Genomic DNA, 18,783 nt, shown 5'->3' with positions numbered 1-18,783 from the left:
TTTTTTAACTGGGAAAGAAAATTCAAGACCCATCTTGTCCATCCTGCTGTGATGCTTTTCATTGATAACCAAAGCAACCAAGTAAACCTAGTCCAAGCACTGAATGTTTTTGTTATTTCTCCAGTCTATTTGCTTGCTTGTATGTGTACATGGAAGTATGAGGGAGCAGAATGATGAGATCAGGGCTGACTTTCAGTAGGTTCACTGGTGATTTCTTTGTGAGGGGTTCTTGCTGGTTTGCGGACCACTGCTTGGGAAACAGGCATGTGAAAGATGTTCTCTCAGCTGGGTTAGAAGTAAAGCTGAGACCAGAAAGGACACTTGTGGTCTAGCACAGAGGGTCAGACACCAAAGCAGCATTTCCAAACCACTGCTGCTCATGGACCCAGTGCCATTTCCAGCTGTAACCTCCCTGAGGCTGCTCCTGTGCTTGGCTGAGCACACAGCCCCCTCTCAGGTTGTCCTCATTTGGTAAAACAGTTAAACACGTTTTGTTTGCTTGAACATGTGCTTCCTTTAGACCCACTGATGGCAGTGATCACCTGTTTTGGTGGACTGGAAGCCTTGTCTTTTGATACATAAACCCTCACTGATGGCCATCCCCCACAGATGCATGTGAATATGTTTGCGCATGAACATCCCATTGAGGCCCACACTCCTGCCTGAAAACTGCTCATGTGCGTAATGTTTGCCGGATTACAGCCTGGCTTTATAACTAATTTAAAAACTAAATGAAATGTTTCTTCTCCAGAAGGGAAATTCTGCAGCAGAAATGTGCATCATGCAGTTGAGACATTAAAGGTTTTAATATCCAAACTCCATTAAATGAATTGTTTGATCATTTGCAGAGGATTCATTACTTTCTAAAAGGCCTTTTGTCAAATAAGCATTTTGCAAACTAAGCTAATCAGCTCTGTTCCTGTTTTTAATTCTCCCACTACAAATATTTATGTTATAATTTGTCCTTTTGCTTTCCTGCCTGTCTAAGCACAAGCACATTAAAATTTTTCTGGCATGCCATACCTTTCAGATACAATAGAAAATCATAAACTCTCTGTAGTTTGTAGGCCACTACAGAGAGCTGAACAGAACCAGCAGAAGAGAAAAAAGACTGTGTTAACTGGTGTCAGGCATGCTGTCATACCCCTCCTCTCTCATGTGCTTTTTTGCCTCCCCCACCTCACCCCAGTGCTGCCAGGACTGATTCCAGAAACTATCTCCTGTGCTCTGTTCTTGTGGTGCAGTGGCTGGATTTGGAGGGAGGATATTTGGCTTTTTGTGGAAGATAAGACCACCATGCTGAGGGTCTCCATCATGCTCCTATCACCAAGCTGGCCCACTGGCCCTGTGCCCAGGCAGTGCAGGACATTGCTGCCATCCAGCACATGTACTCTCACACCCCCTGGCGCGGCAGCCTGGGGTGCAAGCCCCATGAGGTGCCCCAGGGCACATGTTTGCAGGCACTCAGCATCTGTGGCTGTCAGTAGCCAGAGGAGGTGGCTCAGAGCTGACTGGCATGTGTCCCTGCTCACACATGGCAGTCAGGAGCTGCAGGGCAGGGCAGGGCATCCCCTGGGCATGTTTGCCCCCTCTGTGCTGTGACCCTTGCTGCTTCGGCATCAGCATCTCTCTATGTGAACTGGTGTCACTAGGCAGATGGAGTAGCAGGGAGGTGAAGTGGCCACCCCTGTGTTCCTTGACCCCGTCAGTGTCCTCAGCACTGAGGTCCTGAGGGTCAAGGTGATCAGAGCTCAGGCAGTGGCACTGGGCATCCTCTGCTGGCAAGGGGTACACGGGCAGCCTGACAGAGACCTTTCTGTTCTGTGCCAAGAGTTATCAGGCAGCACAAGACAATTAAACTTCACTCAGTGTTGAAAGCGATGCAGGTGGCATTAACTAAGGGGCCAGGAGAAGCTTTTCTGATGAGAACAGGAGCGCTTCTTGTCCCACCTGACTGACCTTTGTCTTAACTGTGCTTGTTTTCAGGCATTCACGATTCAGGGGCAGTACGCCATCCCTCATCCAGACGTGAGTCCAGCACATGTAAATTACTCCCTTTTTGTTCCTCTCTCTCTTATTTGTTCTGGGCAGCATTTGCTTTCTACAGTTAGCAATAAAGACACGGCCTAAGGACACCTTTCCTGAACAACACACTGTATAGCCAAATGTTAGCTCTTACCTTGTGTAATAATTGCTAGAAAGTACAATGGCCCAGGAACAAATGACAGTTATCTTGGTCTTTTTTTGCATGTGATATATTTGAGTTCTTTTAATATGTAATTCTACAGTAATTAGTTAATATTAACAATAGCCATTACATGTAATAACAGTAGAGATGTCATTTATAACCAGTTTTGGTGGTTTTTTTTCTCTACGGTAGACTAGAATGAATTATTAAACCTTTTTTTTTCAATATAATTTTAATTAATCCAGTTTTAGAACACGTAAGATGGTTTCTCTGCTCTGAAATAATTCCATTTGATTGGTTAGTTCTAATTTCCCATCCTGCCCTGCAGTTGACCAAGCTTCACCAGTTGGCTATGCAGCATCCCCCCTTTACTCCCCTTGGGCAGACCACCCCTGGTTTCCCTGGTACGTACCCATGACCCCCTGGGGATGTCCTTCTTCTTAACAGCTTTGTTTCCCGTGGTCATTACATCATTTTAATAATAAATGTGGTCAATGACCAGCAATCCTTCTGTTTTTATACATTAACCTCTCTTCTTCCCCCCCCATACCTCTGTTACAGTTCCTGTCATCACTACTAAAACATGCTTTGTTTGTTACTTTTATTAATCACCGCTGCTTCATTTGTGCCATTGGCTAAAAGCCCTGAGTTTCTTTTGTTCAGTCCTCATAAAGTTATTATGGACCATACAGTATGTACCAGTTGCTTACAAGAGAAGTCCTTGGGCATGCTCCTTGTCCGGCTTAGTAACATGGTTCAGAAAGAAATGAACATGGGAAAGCAGTACGTATTCATGGTACAGAAATACCAGTTAAAGAAATTATGGCATGCTGAAACTTGAACTCCTCTAGAGCCAAATGTCTTGAGAGCATCTGTAATCATCACTGCTGGGACAAGTGCCTCACTTCCTACTAGATACCACAGATGGAGCTACAAAGTGCAATGGCAGTTTAGCTAAGGACTACAAATTTGTTCTATACTTAATAAAGCTGGGGCTGAATTCTTGATTCAAGAGTGAGAAGTCACTTAACCCTGCAAACAAACATTTTTACTGTGCTTCACAACATACATGCTTGGTACCTAAAAACTTCAGAGAACAGAAGTGCATATGTACTGGTACATGCTTTGTATGGCAAATAACATTTTATCACATACATCAAATTCTGTGAGCAACTTGTTTGATATTTTTGTAAAATGTGACATAAGCATATGCAACTCATAATTGAATGTAAACATCAGTAAAATGTAGGCAAGTCACTTTTCTGTAGAGTATTTCTTTTCCATCTTTTCTAATTGGAAATGAGTATTTTTGGCATGTCTTTACAGATAATACAATAAACACAAAAAAAGAGAAAATAAGAGAAAGATACATGACATTCAAAATATACTTTTGTTTCTTTATGATGTATCTGATAAAATACCTACAAGTAATACTAAATTGCCTTTCCTAGCTTTGTATTTTCCTTATTCTTGTCATTAACATGCTGCTCCCCAAGCTTTTCCTGGTTATATTTGTGCGATGTACGTTTCTGTAATGTTACTGTGTGTTAGAGCAGTAATTCCATTTTTCCCGAGCATTTTCCCTTTGTCCACCCAATTTACAAACAAATGTATGCAGCTTAGAATATTTTGTCCATTTCCCTTCCAAAATTACCCTTCCCAACATTTCTTCAGCAACTAATCCCACATATATAATTTCCAAATTCTCCTAGGTTAATTTCCTTGTCCTTACTTTAATTTGTTATTTTTTTATTTTTCATATCTATGTATTTTGTTCTGCTAATTGTTCATTTGACATCCACTTTAATTTTACATATTCTAGAACTCCTGGTAGACAGGTCAAATTTCAGCCATCCATTATTTTCTCAATTGATGTGTTTAGAACAAACTTTGGAGACTATTTTTAAGGGAAACCCTTCATTTTGTAGAATCTTTTTATGACCCTGTGGAATCTCATGTGACATTTGTTGCTTTGGTGGGTTAAAGGTTAATTAAAATAAGACTCATTTAAAATTAGTCCAGCCCTCAGAGTTTTGCATCCTTTGCTTTCTTTTCTGTTTCACTTGCAGTTCTCTTTTTTTCTTTGCTCCTCTCTTCTCTTTTTTTTTTCTCTCCTTCCGTCTGTATGTTTTCTTCTTTAAAATTTCATTTGTTGTGTCTTGCCCTTCTTGCAAATAGCTGGCGTAACATTTTCCCTCTGTCCCCTGAATAGGACTGGATGCCACTACTCCAACCAGTTCCCATGAACTTACTATTCCCAATGATGTAAGTGGACCAATAGTCCGTATCTCTTTCTCTTCTCTCGCTCCTCTGCCACCAGAGGGGAAACCTCTCATCTTTGGCTGATCTGTAAACAGTAGCCCCCAGGATAAACTGTACAGCATTTAGTTGGCTGGGGAGGGGATGCTTAGGGGTTCATGAAGTGAGGGATGGAAGCAGCAGAAATGACTGTCCCCTCTCGTGTCAGGTCTCCAGCAATGCTGGGTTGGTTGCCTGATGGTGCTGGTGCCGGGGTGCTTCACCAGCTTCATTAAAGCCTGGGTGCCTGATGCTTTCCTAGATGAGTTCCCAAAACTTATCTCTCAGGTGGCAGCAGCACGGGTGGTCTCAGCAGAAGGGCTAAAGGGGGTGGAAGAACTTGCAGAACATGGAAGAACCATGTGCTGTGTGTTGGGCTGTAGTCCTCTGTGCCAGGGGGTGGAGAGCTTGCACCGCAATGGCTTGTGCTGCACCAGTCACCACTGCACCTGCACTTATCCAAGGCAGCATTTTCCCTCCGCAAAAAAGCTAATTCCATTATGTAAAGTTCCAATATAAAGGGTTATTTGAAAAAAAACAAGGGTTAGAAACACTCCTGCTTCAGGTACTGGGCTGGCTGTGATCGACAGGCCCAGTGTCCACGAGCAGCATGGTGCTGAATCTTAAAACAGCTACTCAGAATGCCCAGCTGATATACTCTGTGCCACATAAAAATGCCTTCCCCTATTACTCAATTGGATTGCAAACAGGGTTGGGGTTTTTTTTCAGTTTTCATTACAAATGAGTCACTTGGAAAATGGAAGTTTTCCCCTCCAGTAAAGAAAGCTTTCAAGCATAAGTGGGAACACAAATAGCAATTATACTACTTAAGGAGATACTTACAATATTGTGCAAGCCCTATTAAACTCAGTGGCAATGATTTACAGTAAGAAAAAGATACAGAATAACAAAGAAGCGAAGGTGCGAGTGCTGTGACTTCATAAGCTTTCTGTTACTTAAAAGATGCCATTTATCAGCACCTGCTTTACAACCCAATTTATTGTATGTTGAGAATTTTATAGGAGAACCCTGTTTGTCCTTACAGTGCAAGTTTTTTTAATCTCACTTTCAGGCAAATCTTGTTCTTGCCATCAGAGATATAAACCCAAGGTCAGTCTTTTGACTTCTTTCGAGGTTATAGCAGAGAAAGATAAGGAGGAAGTTATCCTTGGGTCCTGTAGTGGAGTAGAAAATTTTAAAAGCCCGTCAGTTTCTAATGCAGGATGTGTGAAACTCCCCGGCTCAGCACTGTCAGTGAAAAGCAAACACACGTCCACACGTTGCTTCTGACAGAAGATTTTTATGGCTATGCAGTGCGTCTTGCTGTTGTTGCTACAGGAGCAAAGTCAAAGCCAAAATGGGGTTAGGCTTGGAAGCAGCCTGCACGGGCTCCACAGGTGGTGAGAGGGAGTTCTGATGCTCCTGTGGTGCCAAGGTGTGCATTAAAGGACCAAAGGGCATTAGTGCTGCCCACCAGTGCTCTGTGTCTGTGTGTGCACACTCGGTGTTGCAGTGCCAGCACAGAGGGGACAACAGGCTCCCATGTCCCATCAGGCATCTGGAGCTGCTTGGAAATTTTGCAGAGGGAAAAACAGTTTCCCTGTGCATTTTCCCAAGGCGTTTGCTCTGCCTGTGCCCCAGCCTGTCAGAGGTGTCTCACCAGTATGTGCTTGGGCTGCAGCAGCAAGAGGGTACCTTCCCTGGGGTCTCCCATTTATACTAGTGTCTCATGTGCCCATCACAGCTGCAGGAAGGCTGCTCTCCAGGCAGCCCAGAGCCAAAAATGTATTTCTTTGTATCGGAAATGATGTGGCCAGCAGGACTAGGGCAGTGATTGTCCCCCTGTACTCAGCACTGGTGAGGCCACACCTTGAATCCTGTATTGAGTTTTGGGTCCTTCAGTTCAGGGAAGACATTGAAGGTGCTGGAGCGTGTCCAGAGAAGGGCAAGGAAGCTGGTGAAGGGTCTGAGCACAAGTCCCATGAGGAGCTGTTGAGCGAGCTGGGATTGTTTAGCCTGGAGAGAGGAGCCTCAGGAGGGGACCTCATTGTTCTCTACAACTACTTGAAAGAAAGGTGTGGTCTTGAAAGAAAGGTATGGAAGTACTAACTTACTTCCCAAGTAAGAAATTATAGGAAAAGGGAAAATGGCCTCAGGTTGTGCCAAGGGAGGTTTTAGGTTGGATATTAGGAAAAATTTCTTCACTGAAAGGGTGGTCAAACATGGGAAGAGGCTGTCCAGGGAAGTGGTGGAATCACCAACCCTGGAAGTGTTCAAAAGGACAAAAGAGGGAGATGAGGGCAACAGCAGTTGTGCAGCAAAGCCTGCGTGGGTAATTTGACCTTGCTTTCGCAGTAAGCATCTCCTAGTCCCAGTTTTGATAGGCAGGCCATCAGTGTGGTACAGTGGTTATTTATCTGGTTGCAGGTGAAGGAAGCTGCAGGCCCTGGCACAAAGCTGCAGTGCAGCCCCAAAGTTGCCTGTGGCCAATCCCCTGCCTGCCCCACCTCCAGGGATTCCCTGTGCTGCACGAGTCCCAGAGCTTTCTTATTGTATGTACTGATTTGTGCAAAAGTCCAGCACACATAAGAACAACATGAGACTTGGAAATGCATGCTTTGCAGCTACCAGAGAAGTCAGTGTTTATCTACATGGACTGCAACATACTATTTAAAACCACGATAATGATAAGCACATAAAGCCAAAGCCTCAGTGAGAATAAGGAGCTGAGAGTTTAGCCTAGTCTACAGCAAATAGATATTAATAGCCATTTACAAATTACCTAGCTTCATATTAAAATAAATTTTCCTCACTCCCTCTGGCATTAAGGATGTGACAGAAATTTTTTTGTATGTTATTAATAATTTCTGTAACAAAAGTATGCTGCTTTCTCCATTCAGCATGCTGACAGTTGCAGCTAACCTGTTGCTTGATAGCAAAGAGATTCTGGAGAATTTTAAAAGAAGTGTTTTAGAGAAGGTTATGTTCCACATGCTGAAAGCTGAGGCTTCCTCTCCAAATAATGAACTCAGAAGATTTGACTTTCTAGGTTTTTTCATAACTTCTGCGTAACTCCAAAAAGAGAACAGAAAGGACATTTCTCTTGGACCCTCTCAGAAGTCACGTTGATCCTTACTTAGTATATCCTTTTGCTCATCAAAACCTCTTACAGGGCCATTTGGTTGCCTTTCTTTCCTTGCTAGGATCTTGATTGTGATAGTCACTGCTCCCCAAGTTTCTCAGTTTAAATGTGTTTCACCTGAATCCCAGAAAAAAAGTGGCATTAACAGTGGCAGGTCCTTTAAAGAATGGAAGAAATTGCATCCATGGTTGTAGGGGATTGGACACAGATAACAGATACCTTACGATTTCATGATTCAATCTTCCAAAATTCCCATCGACAGTACATGAACAAACCAATAAAAATTAAATAATCTGTCTCATTAAAAATTGGGCCTATTTTGCATATTATATGTGGGAGAGATAGGGACAAGTAATGGGAAAGCAACTTACCCCTCAGAAAGCAACGAGAAATTTTAAGATCAGTATTCCATAGACAGAAATACCAGTTCATCCAAGTTGGATATGGCACACTTGAAGATCTGCCTCTATTTTGCCGTGGTGCCTTAAATACTTCCCTGCAAATAACAAAGGGGGACCCACAAGAACAAAATTTTCTTGGAACAGCGCACAGTGATACCCAGTGTCAGCTCCACAGGCAGTATGTGGCACTGCCTCTTCCACTAGCAGTCCCTGGAGGCCTGAGCTCTCATCTTTGCAGATCCCCAGTTCACTGCCTGTAATGGGGACAATGGGCACAAGCCATTGAGGCTTTAGGGCAGCATCCAACCCTAGCCGTGACTTCCAGCGCAGCCACCCACTGCCAACATGTTACGGGAAAAGTACAGCCCTCTGTACAGCCCTTGTCCGGGAAAGTCCTGAGAACAAGTGCCACGTTCTTACAAAACTAAGATGCTGGCTAAGTCCATCCCTGGCTCAAAAACTTTCCAGTTTTATGAGAGGATTTAAAATCAGGGGTTAGGCGAAGACTTAATAATCCACACAAGATGTGCCAGGAAAGATTCTGCAGTAGTGTAAGTCAAAGCACTTCTACTGAAGGCAAGGGATTTCTGGATTCAACCTCAATAAATTTACCTTATTGCTGACAGCTTCCCATGAAGTAGAGAAATAATGCTCAGAGAATAAATACAGAATTAACCAGATTCTGTCAGTTGGCAATGTTTATGAGGATAGTTTTTGTAATTTTTTGTATGTTTGCACATGCCCTGATATGCATCTCTCCTTAATCTAAGAAAATGGCATTGGATTCCTCAAGTAGACCTGTCCAAATGAGCTCAAGAATCAGTAGAATGATTTTGCAGACTTAATATGTATCAGGGGCAAAGTGAAACCATTTATGGGATAAGGCACTGTTTAGCACTGAAAGTAATTTCCCCAGAACCACCTACTGCTCACTTTAGGGAATGGGATGGAAACCAGTGTAGGGCCCTCAATAAATTGAAATGCACACAAATCTGCAGCACCAAATATTGGGTTATAAAACCCAGTAAGTAATAAGAAGGCTCATTTCTGAACGTCGGTTCTCAGTTTTCTGTATGTCTTCTTGCAAAGTCAGTGAAATTATTATAATCCAGATTTTGCATTATCCTAGCAGGAAAACTTTTTATTATTTTAGTAACTTTCTTATTATTGTTTTGTTTTTAAGAGGTACAGAGTATTTAAGCATCTTTTTCCAGGCCCCGCTGTAAGTCTATAAAGAACAATAATCAAACCTCAGGAGATTATTTCTCCCTGTAGAGTACTATGCCCCGGCCTTTCTAATGAGAAATCCACAAAACAACTGAAGCTAAGAAAGCTTTTATATCTTTCTGAAAAGTGACTGAAGAGTCTCATTGATGATGCTCAGCTAATGAAGAGGCTTTGCCAAAGCAAATTGACTTGTTCCATGTTGGCAGAGGAGAACCAAGGGAAACCATGTGTACCTGTGGACAGGTATGGTCAGCTGCTCCAGACAGCAGATACCAAGTTGCAGAGGCTAATTCTTGGCCCTTTTTACAAGCACTACATTATAAGAAAGGCAAAAGGCTTTTTTTACCAGTATTTGAAAAGAAAGTGATCTCCATGCCACTTCCTGTGGCAGTCAATGTTCTCCAGCATTGGACTGTTATTATTAGGGTCTGTCAGTTCTTAAGCATTACAGAAAAAAAAAAATATATATATATATATATTTAGCATTTATATTTACCATTGTGGAGAAGAAAAAAAATGGAAGAGAGGGACATGAACCAGAGATGACATAGCGTATTGGGAGAAAATGTCAGGATCAAGAGTTCGAGATGAATCACAGTAGACTTTTGAGTCCCACCCTTTAAGAGTCCAGACTCCTGATTCAGTCCAGTTCGCATTGGTATCAGCAGAACTTTACTGAAGGACAGAGTAAAGCTAGAAAAAGGCAAAAAGCAGAACCTCTGTTCTACTGTTGATTGGTTTGGGGGTTTTTTTTTTGGCATGAGGAGAAACTGAGGGTAGGGGAAGACAGATGGAAGTGGGAAGTGAAGTGAAAAGGAAACCATTTATATCTGGTGTTGACAGTCCAAGAAGGAGAATACATCAGCTGAAATTTTGAGTTGTACAAACAAAGGTGATACTTGCAACACACAGGCAAGCTCTGCAGGTCACTGTTGTGGCCCTTGGGCAACAAAAGGAGAAATAAGTTCACAAAGAAATTGTCAGACACATGGACTATGGAGCATAAAGGCAGAGAGAGATACCAGGTGCTGCTCAGGTATGTAAGCCTTAGGTGGGAATTTGGAATACCAGTGGTAACTTTGTTTTATACCTCACACTTGTTCTATCTTCTTTTTTTGTAAGGGTGTGCTACTGCCACAGGCTGCTGGGCTGGGTGCCCATCTGATCTGAGCTCTTCCACTCACTTCTTGAGAAAGTTAAAATACATATGGGTATACATGTACATATATTGTGTGTGTGTATATCATATATTTATAATATAAGCATTCACAGAATCACAGAATGGGTCAGGTTGGAAAGGACCACAGTGGGTCATCTGGTCCAACCTCCCTGCTCAAGCAGGGTCATCCCAGAGCACATGGCACAGGATTGTGTCCAGGCAGTTCTTGACTATTTCCACTCGGGGAGATTCCGCAGCCGCTCTGTCACCCACACAGTAAAGAAGTTCTTCCTCATGTTGAGGTGGAATTTTCTGTGCATCAGTTTCTGCCCGTTGCCTCTTGTCCTATTGCTTGGCACCACCAAGAAGAGCCTGGCTCCATCTTCTTGGCCCCCCTTTTTCAGATACCTCTAGACACTGATGAGATCCCCTCTCAGTTGTCTCTTCTCAAGGATGAACAGGCTCAGCTCCCTCAGCTTTCCCCATAATCGTCTTTGTGGCCCTCCTCTGGACCTCCTCCAGGAGCTCCATGTCTCTGTTGTCCTGAGGAACCCAGAACTAGACACAGCACTCCAGATGTGGCCTCAGTAGGGCAGAGCAGAGGGGCAGGGTCACCTCCCTCGACCTGCTGGCAATGCTCTTGCTAAGGCACCCCAAGATACCATTGGCCTTCTTGGCCCCCAGGGCACACAGCTGGCTCATGGACAGCTTGCTGTCCACCAGGACCCCCAAGTCCTTCTCAGCAGGTCAGCCCCCAGCCTGTACTGCCTGGTGTTATTCTTCAACAGGTGCAGGACCCTGCACTTGTCTTTGTTGAATTTCAGAAGGTTCCTCTCTGCTCATCTGTCCAACCTATCAAGGTTGGAGATACGCTGATACCTCTGAGGTATCAGCCACTCCTCCCAGCTTTGTGTCAGCAGTGAAATTGCAGAGGAGGGATCTGCCCCTTCATCCATGTCATCAGTGCTTAAGTTAAACAATACTGGGCCCAGAATTGAACCCTGGGGAACACCACTAGTGACAGGCCTCCAACTAGACCCTGTGCCACTAATTACTATATTAGTAAATATAGTATTACACTATAGTATATAGTGGGTTTGGTAAATTCTATAGCAGGTTTGGCTCCTCTTCCATATGGGCCAGAGATAGGTGTCTGGATGCAATTTGACATGGTTTTATCTCAAAGCAAGGCTAGGCAGGTGTTTTTATGTAAAACCAAATGTTCATGGCCTGATTGATCAAAGGTTTTTAGATGAAAACCAGTCCCTTGAACTTCTTCAAGAACACATCAGCTCTTAAGTGTTCGGGTACTGCACAAATTGCAGTGAAAGTAACATGTAATGGGAAAGGCAACCCCGAGAGACCCCCAGAACTACTGTCCTTCCTGCATGGCAAATGGAGTAGTGTATTCTGCATGAACTGCAGGTTGTGTCATGGCTTGCAGAGTGTGTTTAAGCAGCCTGGAGTCACAGCAACAAAGCATGACTTTGGAGAGCTTCAGACAGAAGGTTACCAAACCTTTCTTCCAGATGCTTGCATCATCAGTATCCATGACCGGTCTGAACTGAATCCTCAATCCCTAACTCAAAGTCAGCTAGGAGTTTGCAAATTCTTTGCACTGACCCACCTGGGTTACAAGCTGGGGGGCACTGGAGGACCTCCAGCACATACAAGTGGCAACTTCCTGAATGACCCATCAAGTGCCTTCTCTGTGCTCTGGTTGCTCTCTCGTCCTGCATCACTTCACTACCTGCAGACCGTGGAGGCCAGTGAGACTGAGGGGCAGGAAGCGGAGGCTTAGGAATCCTTGTGCTGCCAACAGCAGGCACAGTTTGTGTGCACAGACAGGCTGGAGGCTTCCTGATGAAGCTCAGATCAGTCCCCTGCACTGGCACATGCAGTCACACTCTAAGACAGGTCCTCAGGATAAGGACAGGAAGCTCAGCAAAGCCCTCCTGTTGTAACAGGATGGGAAATCCTCTGTGCGTTTCCTGCCACCCCATTTCCCCCCCACCTCGTGGTTGCTCCTCTTGTGCTTGGTCTTTGTTTCGGCTACCCAGGTACCCACTTTGGCTTTCTGTTTGTCCCTGAGTGTGAAGCAAGGATTGCGCTGGGAGGTTTTTCTTCTTTTGATAAAATGTCTGGACAGTGTGCATCCGTTTCTGGCAAGTTACTTCAAGTACTACAGTACCAGAAGGGGGAACATGTCAGGGCCTGAAGCAGCAGGGAGGGTTGGAGGGGAAGGCAGTCTCTGCATCTTGGTACATCCTTCTGCAAAACTGGCAGCAACAGTCCAGTGTCAACAGACATGTAGAGCAAAGTTTCTGTTTTCTACCTGTTCTGGCCAGTGCTGAGCTTCTCAGCATCCATCCTGCCTTAACACAGAACAAAAGTCCCCTCCTCACCCCTACAGAAACCAAAACATCTCAGCTTCAGCTGCTGGCTCAGTGCCTACTTGCTGGAGGATCAACTCCCCAGTACACACATGCACACACAACGCACAGCTCAGGCTCAGTTTTATTCACAATATATGAGATCTGGTAAGTGTCTTTAAAGGAAAGCAGATAAATTTCAGTCTCTTCCTACACCTGCTTCTGCCTGCAGTTACAGAGCTGTAAATCCCACTGACTTTAATGGCACAGTACCTGGCCAAGCAAGAATCACATTTTCCCAGGGAGGTCTAGGACTAGCAGTGCACTGGAAGGGTACAGAGGTGCACGTGGCAGCTTTGGATGGTCAGCCTGACTTCCAGCTGGTGTTCTGGGCTTGCTGTTGCCACTGGCGAGTCAGGCTGGGCTGTATTTTGTTTCCCTCAGCACCACGGCACACTGCCATTTCCTGCCATGGGAGACAGTGAAATAGTCTGATACTGAGTTAATAATAACCACGTAGCAGCAGAGCTGGATCTAGAGCCATAGAGCCAATAGACTGTACCAGTTACCCCTTCCAAACAGCACAGCAAAAATCTGTTTTGCTACTGAGGTTTTTGTAACCATGTTTTTAGCAGTACTACAGATTGCACTTAAGTGGTTTTTGCTTGTGTCTGTGGCACTAATCTCGGTCTTTGTCCCGCTCCAGTTAATAGGCTGCATTATTGGCAGACAAGGCAGTAAGATAAATGAAATCAGGCAGATGTCAGGAGCGCAGATCAAGATTGCTAATGCCACAGAAGGCTCCGCAGAACGACAAGTTACAATCACAGGATCCCCTGCAAACATCAGCTTAGCACAGTACCTCATTAATGCAAGGTAAGTTTGCTTTGTGAGTGATCATGCTTCTGCGAGGTTGCTCTGTCTGCTCTCCAGCAAATGTCTGTCCTGGGTAGATCCAGAAAGTTGCTTTGCAGTGTCCATTACGCATAGTATTACTCAATTCCTAATGGTTTGTAAAGCCTGTATCATTAGAAGCTGTGTTTGCTGTTGGTTTATATGGAAAGGAGCTTAATCTGGTGCAATTCCAGGTACATGTTGAATGACAAAAGCTGCAAAATCTGAATACTCGTATTATCATCCACCTAAAATATAGGTGGATAAATTAAATTAAATGACAATCATAAATGCTTTAGAAGAAAATACTTTTCACAGACCCATATTACTGTCCTAAGCGGCAAATATAGTGAAACATATTGCAAAACAGATTTAATTTACCAAGTGGAAATTGCCACTCAGAGTTGATACCAAACTGACATTTGGTTGCTGAAAAGGCATAGGATTTATTTTTCAGAGACAGCACCACAAATTTGTAAGAAGCATTCCCTAATGAGACAGGGTGAGACTACCTGCTTTGTCGCTTCTCAGTCCCAGAACTGTTGAAAGCACTGGCTGTTCAGCTAAGCCATGACGATGGTTTAAGTCTCTAATAGTTTTTATATGATTATATAGGAAAATATTAAAATTGATACCATCTTTATTTGCAATTATCCAGAGGAGAATGTGCAATGGATATAGCGCTGTCTCATAGATCTACTTGCAAACAGTGGACTGAGGCAATATATTGTGGGGGAGGGGGAGTATCTATGTATTTTATGGCTTTTTTTCTTTTCTTTTTTTCCCCACAAAAATACTGTTGATATGAAATAAGCTTTGTGTTTAACTATGTTTGCTGTTAAGGTAGTACAAAGCATGTGATTTATGTGGGGGCTGTAGTCATAGCAGGTCTACAGCTTCCTGTGGTCCAACCTCCTCTCCATCCCAGTTCTGTAGAGCACCAGTACAAACTACTGTCAATGGAGTGGAGGACAAGGATGTTTGTGCAGCTCTGTGTTACAGCAAACAAAAATACTACTTTTTATAATTCAGTCTGAAAGCAGCTTCGTAGGGAAATATATATTGAGGGGTGGCTAAGATAAGCCGTTTCCAGAATCGTAAAACAACCTACAGCTCTTTTGATTTATATTTTTTGTAGCAAATATAAGTCACTTCCGTAAGCCCTGTAATCAAAATAAAAATGTGTTCCCTCCTTTAACCCTTAAGGATATGTTCTTCTCTTGGTGTTCAGGGATTCCCCACACATCGAGACGAGAATAGACCCCTTCATTTTTAGTTGCACAAACACCATATGGCATGCATCTGGATCTCGGAAGATAACAATTTAAGATCTTCAAGACAGCTAAAGCATGCAAATAAAGTAATGCACTTATTAATGGAGTTGCAGTGAGCTGCTCACCAGAGACAAACTCTAGTGAACAAACCTGTTTGACTCACTTTAGAAAAGCCTGTGAACTCTCACACTTCTGTTGATTACTGTCTAATGATTCTTTTGGTGGAATGAGGTCTTATAACATACTTTCGCAAAGAAGAAAGCTTCTCAGCAGTCATATACCACGGATACTCAATACCCTGTGAAACCAGAAACAAAATATTTTCTTCTTGTTAAATTTCTAGATAGAAGTCATTTGTTACCATTGTCTACAATAAACCATCATATATTATTATGTACCATGTGTTGAAACTGTATTTAGATGAAGTGACTTCATTTGTAAATGAAGATTCTTAAAGTAATGTATAATAAATTAAGCTGTAAGGTAACATAGGAAATTAGGGTGGCTTTTTCATTTTAAAAAGTGACACTGTTCCAGATCTGTCCTTTTGCAAGAGACACTCCTGTCCGGCCAGGTGCCACCACAGCAGCAGTGCTAGTTGGCAGTTGCACTGGAGGAAGGATTGAGAAACTGTCAGGCAAGTTGGAGGTTTGCTCTAGCTGGCATTTAGGTGCTCAGGCAGATGTCTGAGGGGCAGAGCCAGGCTGCTGCTGCTGCTGCTTCTTTTGCTGCCTCTGTGTGCTGGGAGTGTCTCAGTGTATGTCAGTCCTAAGCCTGCCACAAGTGATGCCTTCTCTTTTAAATATGGTGGCATAAAACAGCGCTGGGGAAGATATGAGTACAGTATAGTACTGCCCAAAGTATAGTCTGGTATGGGAAAATAATAATTATAAGAAATAAAAGCCATATAAGCATTCAGTGTAAGGTAGACTTTTTCTTTTTCTCCTGGACAAGATCTGTCGTTTCCGGAAATTTGGTTTCCAGGGCCAGTATTTCTGCATAAACCAGTGTCTTTCAGCAGCATGAGATGTAAAAAATCAAAACTAATCTATCCACAGTATTCCTGAAACATTCTGCCTGTATCTTTAAACTATCCTCCAACCAAAGTTGCTATATCTATAGAATAATTTATCAACTTGCTTTAAGATTTTTATTGCAATCTGGTGTTGGATATGTACATAGTATAGTCTAAATTATAGATATATAAATATATTGATACAATATATATATTGTATCATATACATACAATATACAGAGATATAAATCTTTCTAAAGTATTGTGTTGATTCTGTGTTGATTATCTGAGCGCTGACCTCTGTATGAGTAGAACGTGTCTGTTTGTTTGCAGTAGAACTGTCTTATTTCCTGTAAAACCTTCTGTCTCTTAACTGATCTCCACTGTAGTAACTGGATTTTCACTACCCAATTCCATCTTCCAGCTTTTATTAAGAACGAACTGCAGTTTAGTTTTCCTGTGTAAGACTCGACTTTGGATTATAAATGAATTGTAGCCAGCAGCACTTGCTCCTTGTTGAAGGGCAGTTTCCTGCAAGGTATTTTTTTACTGCCCTTTTGTCAAGGGGTTAATTCATAGAGCTAATAGGACTGCCAAAGCCACATCTGAGCTCTGTTGTTTTCAACAGTTTTGGGTGATGCAGGATGTGGCCTTCAGTGTGTACATTCAGAAAGTGTAGCTCTTCAAAGGGACAGTGTAAAATTGGCACCATGAAATTTGGTATGAAGGCTCCCTCATCCACTTTCGCATTTAATTTTGTTGCATCCAGAACTGGTTTGGGAAACTGCCTCTGCCACGGGAACAACTGATAGTTAACCTGATGAACTTTCCCCTTATGTGTTGCCCTTATATTTCCAGTAACAAATGGGAAGCAGGGCAAATTACTGCTACAGTCATACCTGTGTGAGTACACCAGAGACAGGGAGTTTGAATGGCTGCTGCCAACACCAGCATTTGGCCTGTGGGATCTATTCTCCCTGCTGGTGCAGGAAAAAAAATCTCAGGCTCAAACACTTACCCATATCAGTAAGGATTTTTTTGTTTCTGTTATATGCACAGTAGGTAAATTTGGAGTCACTGAAACACTGAGTCCTGCATTATCTTTCTGTATGCCTCCCTCCCAGAATAATGCTGAGTCATATTAAAAAATTCAACTGTATAAACTGAGTTTTTCAAAACATACAGGGTATCACATATAACTCCTACACCCCCAAGTCAGGGATGTACACTGGAGTTGGATTCACTGATTCAGTGGTCTTGATGTAAATCCCTCAGTCTGAGTAGACTGCAAGTAGCATGTGCTGACAGCACAAGGATGCTCTTCTCTCTGCAAAGAACAACTCTGCTGTGAGGGTTGGAAAAATTCTGAGTTGCTCATCCACGGGGACAGATAAAGACCACCGGGGAGGAAAATAAAAACTTTACCTCCCACAAAGCAGTCTGCATTTCATGCACTCACCCTCCTCCCCTCCCAGCTCCTCTCAGCTAATGCGCGCCTTCAAATTTGCCAGCAGAAGCCGCCGAGGAGTTAATACTCCAAGAGCCCTCTTTCACCAGAAAAGAGAGGAGCTCAGTGCTTAAGCTCTCCCTCTCTTCTCCATTTTCCTCTCTCCAGCTGAGACCCACTCTGAGAATCCTTTAGACTTGCCCTCAGCAGCAGTGCTCTGGGAAGCTCTAGTCCCATGTCCCCATTCCCTGTGTAGTGCTGGCTGATCGCTTGCATCCTTGCGTGAACCTCTCTCTGGCTGTCAGTAGCCCAGGGGCTGTTACTCTCAAAACTGCATGTAAGTGTAAGGTGAGGAAAAGAGAGGCTCTCCCAAGCCCTGTGTAGGGTGATCGTGCTCCCCTCCCAGGCTGTAGCCTGGCCACAGCAGCTGTGCAGGCCTGCACTACCAGTCCCCAGCAGGGACCAGCACAAACCCAATGCTGGGAAGCCTCAATAGGGTCTGATGTGGTTTGGTAAGAAAGCGGCAGGTCCTCTGCACAGCCAGCCAGCAGCTCGTTTGCACTCCACTCTGGAGGGGAGGAGCTTCTGCAGCTCCTCAGAACACCTAAGGAGAAACCCCAGGAGCCTGACAAGTTAGTAATTACCAAAAAGAAAACCCCAAACTTAATAGGAATGCACATGTAACTGTAGCTAGCTAAGATTTCCTAACCCACAGTTCTATTTATTTGCTAGGCTGCCATAGCTCACAGCTGGTCACCTGCAAAATGCATCTTGAAATTAGTACTCAACATTATTTGCTGACCCAAAAGCCAGTGCACAAGCTGCAACAAACAAACAGCAAAGGGAGGATTTATTTAGGCAAACATTTTGTCATCTGAAAAAAAAAAAAGATGCGTGCTTGGAAATAATGTCTAAAAATATCCATGAAAGCAGGAGTACATGGGCCAAACTCATCTCACCCGCTGATGGGTGGAGTTAGGCTGAAGTGAAGATGGTTTGATACCTACATCCTCCAAAAAGAGCCCATCGCTGCCTTGGGCTCAGAGGTTGGGTCAGTCTTGAACTGCCTCGTGCTGTCGGGGTCTGTCTGAGGATGTGTATGTTGTATCCATGTAGTACCTTGTCTGTCACTGGTAAGCTTCTTCATGTTCACTGTAACCACTGCCACAAGCTCAGAAAGGATACCACTTCTGTGGAAGCCGGGGTGTTTTTCAGTGTTCCTTTTTTTACTAATTAACTTATAATTAAATTGCATAAATATTTTGTTGTGATATAAAAAAAAGTCTGGGGGAAGTACAAACCGAAGTGAACACACTGGCTAATCTGGTTTGTTTTATATGAAAAATGCACACTGACCTCACAGTGA

General features: G+C 43.5%; 1 protein-coding gene across 18 annotated transcripts in view; it reads left to right on the top strand.

Moving 5' to 3' along the window:
- LOC114060994 (poly(rC)-binding protein 3-like) overlaps nt 1-18,783 on the top strand; it is a 401,074-nt gene that overhangs the window by 366,750 nt on the left and 15,541 nt on the right. For 9 of the 18 annotated variants that reach the window (XM_027890945.1, XM_027890946.1, XM_027890935.1 and 6 more), the window contains 4 exons: nt 1,987-2,043; nt 2,517-2,592; nt 4,401-4,453; nt 13,494-13,663. In XM_027890945.1, coding sequence (XP_027746746.1) covers nt 1,987-2,043; nt 2,517-2,592; nt 4,401-4,453; nt 13,494-13,663 — 356 coding nt within the window. Of the gene's footprint in view, nt 1-1,986; nt 2,044-2,516; nt 2,593-4,400; nt 4,454-13,493; nt 13,664-14,887; nt 15,269-18,783 lie in introns of those variants that run through there. The other 9 variants (XM_027890948.1, XM_027890947.1, XM_027890940.1 and 6 more) reach the window with 6 other exon arrangements.

Source organism: Empidonax traillii, unplaced genomic scaffold (genome assembly GCF_003031625.1).
Source record: "Empidonax traillii isolate 1590-97213 ecotype Southwest subspecies unplaced genomic scaffold, ASM303162v1 scaffold303:size634589, whole genome shotgun sequence".
NCBI lineage: Eukaryota > Metazoa > Chordata > Aves > Passeriformes > Tyrannidae > Empidonax > Empidonax traillii.
The sequence above is the reverse complement of the archived record's forward strand: the minus strand, read 5'-3'. Positions and strand labels throughout refer to the sequence as shown.